The 13,116-nt window shown below is 37.3% G+C and overlaps 1 protein-coding gene and 1 long non-coding RNA gene across 7 annotated transcripts in view; both read right to left on the minus strand.

Moving 5' to 3' along the window:
• The window catches only part of VPS45 (vacuolar protein sorting 45 homolog), an 82,489-nt gene that overhangs the window by 48,612 nt on the left and 20,761 nt on the right, over positions 1 to 13,116 (minus strand). For all 6 annotated transcript variants that reach the window (XM_032267447.1, XM_032267443.1, XM_032267445.1 and 3 more), the window contains 3 exons: positions 5,587 to 5,745; positions 5,277 to 5,384; positions 4,024 to 4,145 (listed from right to left, as the gene is read on the minus strand). In XM_032267447.1, the coding sequence (XP_032123338.1) occupies positions 4,024 to 4,145; positions 5,277 to 5,384; positions 5,587 to 5,745 (389 nt within the window). The remainder of the gene's footprint in view (positions 1 to 4,023; positions 4,146 to 5,276; positions 5,385 to 5,586; positions 5,746 to 13,116) is intronic.
• LOC116542487 overlaps positions 12,467 to 13,116 on the minus strand; it is a 2,968-nt gene continuing 2,318 nt past the window's right edge. The window contains exon 2 of the long non-coding RNA XR_004265243.1: positions 12,467 to 12,854. This is a non-coding gene — a long non-coding RNA (uncharacterized LOC116542487). The remainder of the gene's footprint in view (positions 12,855 to 13,116) is intronic.

Raw genomic sequence — 13,116 nt, forward strand, 5'->3', positions numbered from 1 at the left:
CAGTACTCTCCTCTGGTTTCCATTTCCCCAAATCCTAGTTGGACCCAACTATCTGCCTTTTCCACATTTAATCTGGAGCAGCTCAAAGTTTCCAGAGGAAAACCACACAACTAGGCTCACTGGCTATATTTTAAATTAATGACCATAAAACTCTCTAGGCATTCAACCTTGCCTAGAACTCCTACTTACATTTCCCTAGTAAACTTGATTCCTAGCCTACAAGATGACAGTTTCACAATGCTTTTTCTTTATACCCCTTACATTAGCTAACTTGGCATCATATTTTACTGAGAAAAATCAGACATGATGACCCCATGTTGTCGCCATCAAAACTACAAACCTACTGTATCTATACATATTGCTTTCTCTCCTGTTAAAATGAAAGTACCTCTGCGCCTATCACAGGCAATCCCTCTATTCTCTGGATTCCTTAAGGACTTCACTTCTGCAGCTCTTTCTCTTTTGCATTACCTATATCCTCTTCTTTACTGGATAATTCTCACTGGATTATACATATGCTCTAGAATCCCTCTTTCTCTTGAGCCCACAATCTCTTCTAGATACCACTCCATTTCTCTTCCTCCTTTATGCAAAATTTCTTAAAAAGTGTTATATACATTTGCTGTCTTTATTTTATCTTACATCCCGTTAACCCCTCTAATTTGGCTTCCAACCTCACTGAAACCAGGGGAGAATATCATCAAAGACCTTCATGTTGCCAAATCAGATGCATCCTGTACTTTCTTCACCTTCTTTACCTCTCAGAGTTTGGACACAGTTTATTACTCACTTGTTCTTGATGACACCACGCTTTGCTAGTTTTTCTCCTACCTTTCTGCTTCCTCCTCAGTCTCCACTGCTGGCTCCTTATTCTCTACTCAGTGCTTAGTCCTGGGCTCTCTTCTTTTCTCTTTTCTATGCTTTCTCTTTAAGTTATCCTATCTAGTTCCACAGTTTTTTTTTTTTGAGATGGAGTTTCGCTCTTGTTACCCAGGCTGGAGTGCAATGGCGCGATCTCGGCTCACCGCAACCTCCGCCTCCTGGGTTCAGGCAATTCTCCTGCCTCAACCTCCTGAGGAGCTGGGATTACAGGCACGCGCCACCATGCCCAGCTAATTTTTTGTAGTTTTAGTAGAGACGGGGTTTCACCATGTTGACCAGGATGGTCTCGATCTCTTGACCTCGTGATCCACCCGCCTCGGCCTCCCAAAGTGCTGGGATTACAGGCGTGAGCCACCGCGCCCGGCCCCACAGTTTTAATATTACTAATATTTTTGCCAACTCTCAGTATGTGACATTTCTACTTGTTATCTAATAGGTATCCCCAACTGAACAAGAAAACTCTATTTCTCCTCAAAGCCTGAGAGTTATTCTTGACTTCCCTCTTACCCTTGTTCCATACATCTGTGCCATTAAAGAAGTCTATTGATTCCGGCTTCTCTCTCAGCCTCCTACCCAAACCACTTCCATTTCTCACCTGGACTACTGCAGTCATCTCCTCAGTAGTCTCTCTGCTTTTGTTTTTGCCTTCAATAATCCATTCTCACCAAAACGATCTTTTAAAACACAATTAAGTTCATGTTACTTATATGCTTAGCTCTCCAATGGCTTCCTATGATATTAAAAAGAATCCTTTGCTAGGGTCTTTGAGGCCTGATGTGATCCAACCCTGCCTGTCTTTTCAACCTCGTATTTCCTCCTTATTCACTATGCTCCAGCCAAGCAGGGCTTCCTTCTGTTCCATGAACTTGCCAAATTTTCTCTTTCTTCAAGGCCTTTGCTCTGGTATTTCCCTCTGCTTTGTATGCTTTTTCTCCTAATCATGTGATTGCTCCTTTATTTATTTATTTATTTATTTATGTTGAGATGGGAGTCTCACTGTCACCCAGGCTGGTGTGCAATGGCACAATCTTGGCTCACTGCAACTTCCGCCTCATAGGTTCAAATGATTCTTCTACCTCAGCCTCCTGAGTAGCTGGGATTACAGGTGCCTGCTGCCACACCAGGCTAATTTTTGTATTTTTAGTAGAGATGGGGTTTTGCCATGTTGGCCAGGCTGGTCTTGAACTCCTGACCTCAAGTGATCTGCCTACCTTGGCCTCCCAAAGTGTTGGGATTACAGGTGTGAGCCACTGTGCCTGGTTTGGCTCTTTCTTATGACTCAAAGCTCATCATAAATATCACTTCTCATTGAGGTTCTCTCTCCATCTAAAGTAGTCCTCCCTACCACTACAATTACTTTGAAGCTCATTACCCTATTTATCTGTTGTATAAAATATATCTGTTGTATAAAAGGACGAAGCAATTGAATTATTAATTATATACACACTTAGGTTACAGTGACAAATGGTAACAGATGTTGACAACTGATAAATGAGCATTTTGTTCAAAGAATATAATTTTGGGCTTTGTGTGGGAATGAATTATGCAAATCAGAAAGGTTTTCTGCTGTGTACTGATCATACACAGTATATTCTTCTGGTGGCCTATGGTTTCCCTTTGGCAATAAATAGCTAATTTCTTGTTCAGTAATTCTTTTTTTTTTCTTTTTGAGATAGAGTTTCGCTCTTTTTGCTCAGGCCAGAGTGCAATGGCGTGATCTCAGCTCAGTGCAACCTCTGCCTCCTGGGTTCAAGCGATTCTCCCACCTCAGCCTCCTGAGCAGCTGGGATTATAGGCATGTACCACCATGCCTGGCTAATTTTTGTATTTTTAGTAGAGATAGGGTTGATCCCTGTTGGTTAGGCTGGTCTTGAACTCCTGACCTCAGGTGATCCGCCTGCCTCAGCCTCCCAAAGTGCTGGGATTACAGGCATGAGCTACCATACCCAGCTTCTTGTTCAGTAATTCTTATATGAAATTCATAAGCAAATTAATGTTTTTACTTATCACATTAATTAGAAGGCTTGAGAATACAGTTTTTTTTTAAAACCCTCTCAGATAAGTACATAACTTTGGGCTGGTTTTCATTCTTCCCACTCAGCTGACATTTCTGAGTCTTATGCCAAGTTCCTTAAACATTTTATCTGAATGAGTGTACTCTCTGAATTTAACACCAAATGTTCTACCTCTCAACTTTGGACTTTTAAAAGATGATATTTTTTCTGTTCTGTACCAAATTACAGAATTTTAAGGACAAAATGAAAAAATATACTTTACCATGGAAAAGAGTCATCTATGTATCTCAAAACATTTTCCCATTCAGAATCTCATAATATTTATAAAACACTGTACTTTCAAGCCTCTTAGATGTTTATTAACTGAAATAATAGAATTATATCAACAGTAAAATTTTCACATTAATCTATCCAATAGGATTCAAGTTCATGTTAGCCCCTTTAGATGACATGTATCTAACTAAAAAAATATAAAAATATAAGACTTTTAACTAGGTAGAATTTATGTATACAGTATTTAAAATTTCAGGTTGGCCTAAATAAGTTGTTCTGGACAAGTTTTGTTTTTATTAAAAATTAACTAACCACTGGATTAAGGTAACAATTATTGCTTCCTTTGGTTAATAATCAAAAAGAAAGCCTTTTTAAAATCCTTTTCTCCTGTGTAACAAATGGCCTTTATTAATTAGGTCTCTCAGTTTGTGTGCTGGCAACATTTGGCAAAGTCCAGTCCTCACCAAAAATAGTAACAACCTGCTCTGGATGGCAATCAAGCAGCAAGCCTATTTTTGGCTTTAATGTTTGAAACACCAAATGCCAGATGCCATCAAACAGAACCTTAAATGGCATAAGTAAACTGGTCTGATACTGAAATACAGAAGATGAGGATTTGAGGCTCTCCAAAACACCTATTTCATTAGTACAAAAGAAATAAATGTTTCAGACTTAGCAGGGGAATTCATATCTATCACTGATATATGTAAAACCAAAAGAATCTTAAAACTGATAAACAACAGGGGAAGGAGGAGCAGAACGCTATTATCTCAGCTTTAGACCTTAACATTACTCTAAATTTTCATTTGTTCAGTGTTTCTGACTTTTATTATTACTATCTTTGTTAGCTTACCTGTCTCTGAGCGAGCTGGGGCCGAGATAAGGATACAGGTTTTCCTTAAGCTTTCCTTTGATGAGATGATCCAGGGTTTCATGTAGGAAAGGTTGATGCTGTGTATATACATTTTCTACTCCCTAAAACAGAGGGAAAGGTTCTTATGTCATTTTTATGAAACTAGCAACGTAAGAATCAATAACATTTATTATCAGAAAAGGACATACACTTAATAGAGATTTCATGGGACAGATTTAAATAGGAACTGTGAGAAATTTAAAAATTATTTTAATCAACCAGAAATGTTCTAATCTCATAAAAAATACTCTTGTAATTTAGGGCTAGTTATTGTAGAGGAATTTTTTTTTAAAAGAATTGCTTAGCCGGGCGTGGTGGCTCACGCCTGTAATCCCAGCACTTTGGGAGGCCGAGGCGGGTGGATCACGAGGTCAAGAGATCGAGACCATCCTGGTCAACATGGTGAAACCCCGCCTCTACTAAAAATACAAAAAATTAGCTGGGCATGGTGGCGCGTGCCTGTAATCCCAGCTACTCAGGAGGCTGAGGCAGGAGAATTGCCTGAACCCAGGAGGTGGAGGTTGCGGTGAGCCGAGATTGCGTCATTGCACTCCAGCCTGGGTAACAAGAGCGAAACTCCGTCTCAAAAAAAAAAAAAAAAATTAAAAAAAAAAAGAATTGCTTAAATCCTTTATTGTGTCTTCATTGCCTCTCACTCTTTTGTGAAAATGTTGAACGATAGGTAGAGCAAATAAAAGGATCATGGATATTTAAAGAGAAAAGATTGGAAACACCCAGGAAAACAGAAAAACTTCAGGAAACCTAAGAAAGGCTAGGAGAGTAGAACTAATTCTTGAGTATTTCAAGAAAACAAGTTAGTATTTTTAATAGATCAAATGTTTGCTTCATTTTTAATTTCCTTCAAAAAAAAACTACCTAACAAATCTTTAATTATAAACAAATGGAGTAATATATCTGTGACTAACGAACTGTTTGTCTTTTTCTTCTTGAGTATTTCCTGGAAATACTTCAGTTATTTCCTGCTCAGCTATTTGGTCCAATGCTGATACAGCTCTAATACAGAAAGCACTAAGAGAAAAAGCTTTCAAGAGGATGTCAGTTTTAATTTCATTTAAGTGACATAGTACTAAATCAGCAGCAATCCTCAAGGTACTTTGAAAATCATATTCATTCACTCTCAGCCTCCGGGGCTTCAACTGTTCTCACGTAGGAGAGCACAGAGATGTCTATACCTTCAGTCCTTTGAGGAACTGTTTGGTGATAGCCACAGCATCTTTGGGGCTGAAGAGGTCACTTCCTCTGACTCTTTTACCACCATATTCAACAACTGCAGACACGAGCTATTAAAAAAGAGAAGCAAATTTTGATTGCTTATCAGGAAGCTCATTTCGTAAGAAAATTATTTCATTAAAGAAACAAAAATGAAAAGACAGAGTGATACATTTCTGTAAATAAAAATAGTATGATCTATTATTTGTTAGAGCTAAGAATATAATAACAGAGCTCATTCCTGTTTGGTGGGCTAATACGGAAAATGATTACCTTTCGATACTTCTCAGAAACACCTTTATTCCTGAGGTCCATCATTAGTCCTGGCAGGCTATTGCTGCTGTGTCGCTCATAATGTAAAGCGTAAAGCATCACCAGGCGGGCGGCATCAAACTCTGTCACTTTGGGGTTCTGAAGAAGCCTTTTTACATTCTGAAGAAAGATAGAACTTATATTTATCTCCTTTTCACTTGAGTGATCTGTTGTACAATGCCTTAGATCTAATAATTATTGAATGGTAGTGATACATCTGAGTTGATGACTGAGATTACTACTATGACAATTATAATTCATATATTTAGCAATAGTCTCAACTATAGAAAATTAAATGCCTTTTGTCCAAGATAAGAATTAAATAAGGAAATATATTTCCATTGTAATTGCTTTAGGACAAAAATGAATTTAATAATGGATAGCTCCACTTTTCTTTTTCCAATAGCTGAAGTTGTAATTTCCTTGCTGAAAGAAGAAACACTTACTATTTCCACCACTTCAATCAATATAGCACAACAAAATTGACTAGTTAATTTGCAAACACTACTGCTTTCTCTTAGTATTAATGATTGACCAGTGAAATGGAGACAAGTTGGTAGAATTTTACACAGACTGGGCTTAATCTCTAAGAAGAATCAGAATATGTCTCAACATGGTTGACAGAGATGAGTATGTAACAACATGTAATCTCTAAATTGAGTACTTAATGATTTTAAGAGGTGGGTACCAATAGAAAAGGGAGTGAGGAGAAACCAGGTTTACATTTTTTAATCCTCATATTCAGTACCTTCCATATAGTACAGATTTATATTTATTATGCAGCAGAACAATAATTTAATTCAAGCCAACAAACACTTTTTGAGTCCCCATAAGGCAGTATGTCAGGTACTCTTGCGGGAACACAGATAAATTAAAAACAATTCCTGTCTCCAGTGAGTTCACAGTCAATGGGGTGAAGGATGATCAAAGTAATATAATTTATTCTGCTATAAACATGTTTCTTGAATGTACTTTAGTTCTGTGAGATTGCTAAATATAGAAATGGTATCAGTTTAACACAGAAGGCATACTGGTTCACAGGTAATTTTTCCAGAATGGATAGGCTTTCTTATGGTTAAAGGGGAAGGCTTACAATATTTTTTGAAAAAAAGATGAAAATCCTACAGAAGTGTGTTCTGCAAGAAGTATCTGGTTTTATAGCTTCAAGAACTGGTGCACTTTCCACTGTGTTAAGCTCTCTTGGGGAAGGGCAAGTGCAAATAAAAAGGATGCAAATATATTGCACTGTGTAAAAAAACAAAACAAAACAAAATAACAATCAAACACCGATTGATGAAGAAAGCTATCTCCATATGGTGTTTTTAATTTTGAAAAAGTAGTCTTTATGAGAAGTGAATACTTTCAAGACCTTATAACTTGAAGAAAACATGAGCCCCAGAAAAAAGGCTGCAGAGGATGGACTGGCTCTATTTCTAGGTGCAAATGCTGGTCTCTACCATGTTAGTATTTTTATTATAACTGTTACTATTTTTATTAGGGCTTTGATAACAAAATTATGCGAATTTTAAAATTTCTTTTTATAGTTATACAGATTTTAAGTGGTCTGCTTATAACCCTATATTCTCATAACCCTTTTTTTAGTGCATGTTTTTATAGAATGTGAGGTTTTTCAGGAACAAATATGCAGTGTTGTAACAGAGACATATTTATGCAAAAAACAAAAGAAAGCAAAAAGCAAAAGCTGGAAATTAGTGTAATAGAGGAAGGGGAGAGAAGGGAAGAGAAAGTATACCTGGTTGTTGAGAAATCAGGAAAGACTTCATAAAGGACTTGACATTTGTCAAAGGTCCTGAAGAATCAATAAGTATCGGAACCAGTATGAGAGACTGAAAGCAGTGGCACTATCAACATAAATACGGAAATCAGATGAAGAAATCAGGTCGAAACGCTGGCAGAGCCTTGGAGGGCACTAAATTCTGAGGACGTAACTATCAACTGCATGATTACAACTTACAAGATGCTTTCATGTTACATTATCTCTTTTCACAACAACCATGTCCAATGTCTAAGAGCTCTTCTGTTCACACTGACTAGGGACTATGATGACAATGGGAAACCTCCCAGGTAGCTTTCAAGTACAGAGTTCTCTGAGAGGGATTTCTATTGCTGATTTTTTGGGTTAATATTTCACTATCATCATCCTTAGGGATCAAAAAGGGAGAAACTTCTCTTCTGTAGATTTCGATCCCAAATTCGAACGATTTTTCTTATTTTTTTTCCTTTCATGGTATCTTTCCCCTAGAGCAGCCATGGAATACAGTCCATTTAGACTATCTGTTCAAATGTTCCACTATTTTCTACTATAATATGAAGAAATTTCAGGTACAATTATTTATTTATCTCAATCAACAGCATAAGTTGAAAACATTAAGAAATCCCATTTGGGGTCAGGCGCGGTGGCTCACACCCGTAACCCCAACACTTTGGGAGGCCGAGGTGGGTGGATTACTTGAGGTCGGGAGTTTGAGGCCAGCCTGGCCAACATGTTGAAACTCGGTTTCTACTAAAAATACAAAAAATTAGCAGGGTGTGGTGGCAGGCGCCTGTAGTCTCAGCTATTCAGGAGGCCGAGGCAGGAGAACCTCAGGAGGTGGAGGTTACAGTGAGCTGAGATCGTGCCATTGCACTACAGCCTGGGCAACAGAGTGAGACTCTGTCTCAAAAAACCAAATAAATAATTTTTTTTTTAATTTTAAAAAGAAAAGAAACCCCATTTGGGATTTCTGTTGTCACTTTTCTTAAAGGCATAATGTCTCATCTCCTGCCCTTGCAGTCATTCTCTTATCACCTTTTCTGGCTAATCTATCTCTGTACTGTTAAGCAAATCTGAGAAATCCAAGTAAGTATAAACTCACAAAACTGGTATGACAGTCAAAGACTATTGCAGTAATCAGTCTGCCCTTTTCTAGTTACCTTCACTTGGATTTTGACTCTCGGCTGTTTCTTACTAGAGATAGTAAGTGTTGGTGATGATGTGGAGAAGTGGGAACCCTTACACACAACTGGTGGGAATGTGAATTAGTACAGCCATTATGGAAAACAGTAGGAAGGTTCCTAAAAAAATAAAAAATAAAACTACTATATGATTTAGCAATCCAACTACTTGGTATATATCCAAAGGAAACGAAATCAGTATGTTGAAGAGATATCTGCACTCCTGTTTACTGCAGCACTATTCAAAATAGAAAAGATATGAAGTCAACCTAAATGTCCATCAACAGATGAATGGATCAAGAAAATGCAGTATTTAGGTCAGGCATGGCGGCTCACGTCTGTAATCCTAGCACTTAGGGAGGCTGAGGCAGGAGGACAGCTTGAGCTCAGGAGCTGGGGACCACCCAGGGCAACACGGTGAAACTCCATCTCTACAAAAATACAAAAATTAGCTGGGCATGGTGGTGTATGCCTGTAGTCCCAGCTACTGGGGAGGCCGAGGTGGGAGGATAGCTTGAGTCTGGGAGGCAAAAGTTGCAGTGAGCCAAGATGGCACCACTGCACTTCAGCCTGGGCATTAGAGCCAGACCCTGTCAAAAAAAAAGAAAGAAAGAAAGGAAGGGAAAATAAAATAAAATGCAGCATATATAAAATGAAATATTTACTATTCAGCCATGAAATAGAATAAAATCCTGTCATTTGTGGCAAAACAGATTAACCTGGAGGACTTACATTGAGATAAGCCAGACACAGAAGGACACATACTGCATGATCTTACTCACATGTGGAATTTCATAGAAGTAGAGAGTAGAACAGCAGTTACAAGAGGACAGGAGGTTAGAAATTGGTTAATGCAGCTGGGCATGGTGGCTCATGCCTGTAATCCAAGCACTTTGGAGGCCAAGGTGGGTGGATCACCTGAGGTCCAGAGTTCAAGACCAGCCTGACCAATATGGTGAAACCCCGTCTTTAAAAAAAAAAAAAAAAAAAAGAAAGAAATTGGTTAATGGGTACAAAGCTACAGTTAGATAGCAGAAACATGTTCTGGTGTTCTATTGCACAGTAGGATGAATAGAGTTAACAGTAATGTATTATCTATGTCAAAACAGCTAGAAGAGAGGTTTTTAAATGTTCTTATTGCAATGAAATGACAAATGTTTAAGGTGATGGATATGCTAATTATCCTGATTTGATCATTACACAATGTATACATGTATTGAAACATTACACTGTATTCCATAAATCCGTTCAATTATTATGCATCAATCATAAAAAATTCACTTCTATTCCTTGAGACTTGGTACTGGTATTTAGATTGCCTGGCTTGCCTCTTAGTTCTTCATTGAGGACTTGGCTCAGATCTGACCAGGCTTACTTTGAGAACTATTTTGCCTACTTTTGAGCCTTTCGGACCCAACTCATGGCTCAGGTCCATGTTCTAGCTAGACGTATCTATCCTCTCATGAAAAGAACCTTTAGGTACAAGCTGAGTTCTTTCTTTTCTTTCAGCTGTATCAGTCCTTGGAAAAGCAGGACCTTTTTGTCTGCTTTGATCCCATGTTATCCTTTGACTTCATTTTGAAGGATTTCCCTCATGGCTACTTGACTCATCAACTTGGTTGATAGTGGCATACATTACACTGAGATTTCAGGGCACTAACCAAAGAAGAGGAGGAAAAAGAATCAGAGAGGCTTCTAATTACAAAGCAGGTATATGCTACATGGTAGTATTTATCTGTTGGAAATATAACTGAATTATATAATTTTTTGGTTTCTCTTATTATATTTTCCCTCAGCCTTGTGACTATTAGAGAGAAAACTACACTGTCACATTCTAACAATGACCGAGTAAAGAGCAAAACAGAAAACTCATCTACTTAAGAAGACAGGATTCAAAACCCTTGCACTGAACGCTACCATTTGTGTGGGTCTAATCAAGGAATAGGAAAAGAAAAGAAAAGCAAAAATAGTATCTTTGGAGATCAAGTTTCCTAAAGGAACTAACATTCATTTATAAGACATCAATGAGAAAACCAATCTTCTTTTCTGATATTTAGAGATTCTTCCATTGTTTCTGACTGAATACTTTTCTACTTTTTTGTTTTCTTCTATCAACACTATGATGAAGCAGCACAGCAAGAAAAAATCATTATGACATACACACTATGATACAGGCTATTTTAAACTATGATACGAAGTGTTTTTATTTTTTCCTGACCTTGCATAAAGATCTCAAATCATCCTGTTAATGATACATAATAAGGACATACACACATTTTAAACTATTACAGATGGTCTTGGTAATTAAAGATAGTCTCCATTTTTTGTTTGTTTGTTTGTTTTAGTTTAATCTAAAGAACAGGATCCCTTCTTTGTTACCTGCTATCATGTTCATGTAGCAAAGTCAGTGAATAACAAAATAAACCAACAGATTAGGACAGTAAAATGGAATTAGGAGAAGTCTTCAACACGCTGATCTGGTAAAAATGAGCCTAACAGTTTGAGAGAACAGTGTTGTGGGAATATAAAAAGCTTATCTGTGAAAAGTGATAGAAAGCAGGCAAGACCCAATTCTACTGACTGGTAAATACATCTGAGTCAGTATTCCTTTTCTTAATGACTAGTCAACATAAAATTTAGCTTTGCAGTAGATCTTCTGCTGATCAACACTGTTTCTAAAATACTAGCTAAATGTTGTTTTAGAGTAAAAGCGATCATTTTTACATTTAACTCATCAAAGTAAAATTGTCAATCAGTTCAATGTGTCCCAAGTGCTTTTCTTATAATTTTAATGAGTGGCAAAAATTAAAATTGAAAAAATAAAACACAAACACTTTTCTGAAATCAGAGAGAGATACAAGGCCATCAATGAACTAAAAAACATGTCTTAAATGCCATTAAGAAAATTAAATGTACCATCAAATAATAATACTTGTAATATTGATAGTTAATATTTCTTGAAAGCGGTAAATACCAGGTACCATCAGTGTTTTACATGTATTAGCTCATTGCATCCTCACAACAATTTTGAGGTAAGTACTGTTATTTTTTCCCCCTTTACAGACGAAAAGACTGAGGCTTAGAGTGGGTAGGAATGATTTTCAAACCTAAGACATCAAAGGCCCAAGCTCTTAGCCACTACTCTATACTGCTTCAAATAGAGCTCTTCCTCCTCATTTTTCTAATAAATATTTATTGAGTCTTTATTATGTATCATTAACAGGGTGATTTGACATCTTTACGCAAGGTCAGAAAAAAAATAAAAAATAGACTGGTTCCTCTCGCCAAATGAAAAGCTGTAATATGACAACACAGGCTGGGCATGGGGGACAGGGCACGGGGCAGACAGTGGGAGTGGAATTGCTCACTTTCTAAAGATGCTTTTCTTCATGGTATGGCAAATCTTCATTATTAATCAAATAAATCTCTTCTGAGGATATGGATATGTTTCAGTGGTAGTAAATTTCACTTTGGTTCTAGTGAAATTCTTTCTACATGAAATTTTCATTAGCCTATAAAATAACAGTTAGAATGGCAGCAATCTGTAAGTTAATTTTTAGCAATATGTGAACTTTTTTCTTGTCATGATACTTTCTATTCAATAAAGCAAACCCCATCTCTACTGAAAAACCTCATTTCATTGCTTCATGATCTATTATCATCTAAGGTCGAGCCAAGGAATGCTATAACCCCATTAGATGTCAGGCCCCTGCCATCTACTCACTATCAAACAAAAGTTCCCTTTATAGACTATTTAAGTTATGTTGCCAAAGAAGTCCTTTATGACAGGGGAGTCCAAGTCAATGCTCACTGTAAAATCCTAATACCCCAAACAAGAAAACCTTCAAAAGATAAGTTTTAAAAATAACAAGTGAATCACAAATACAATTTATATTTTTAAAGTATCTTTTTCTTTTAAAGTGAACAAAAAAAAAAGTTTCAGACAAGTTATTACAATAACTTTTTCTAATTGCTTTCCACCTGTAGAGAGATACAAATAAAGACAGTAAAGCTGGCTAATGACTAAGTCTGGTTCTACTCTTTTCAAGGGGAAAATCAAATGATAAAAAGTAAAAGTTTAAATTTAGTTACGGGACACAACTTTGTTTGATAAGAGGCAGAAAACTCATTTTTTGTGATAAACATCGACACATTTCTATTAGGCCCACGAAACAACTATAAACTATTATTAGCAGTTTTGTTTAAAGGCCAAGTTAAATAGATTATGATACATCTTTACAAAGAATACTATTTAGTGATTAAAAAGAATGCACCTGGCCGGGCGCGGTGGCTCAAGCCTGTAATCCCAGCACTTTGGGAGGCTGAGGTGGGTGGATCATGAGGTCAAGAGATCGAGACCATCCTGGTCAACATGGTGAAACCCCGTCTCTACTAAAAATACAAAAAAATTAGCTGGGCATGGTGGTGCATGCCTGTAATCCCAGCTACTCAGGAGGCTGAGGCAGGAGAATTGCCTGAACCCAGGAGGCGGAGGTTGCGGTGAGCCGAGATCGCGCCATTGCACTCCAGCCTGGG

Source organism: Sapajus apella, unplaced genomic scaffold (assembly GCF_009761245.1).
Source record: "Sapajus apella isolate SASKATOON/1434 unplaced genomic scaffold, GSC_monkey_1.0 scaffold169, whole genome shotgun sequence".
Taxonomy (NCBI): Eukaryota; Metazoa; Chordata; class Mammalia; order Primates; family Cebidae; genus Sapajus; species Sapajus apella.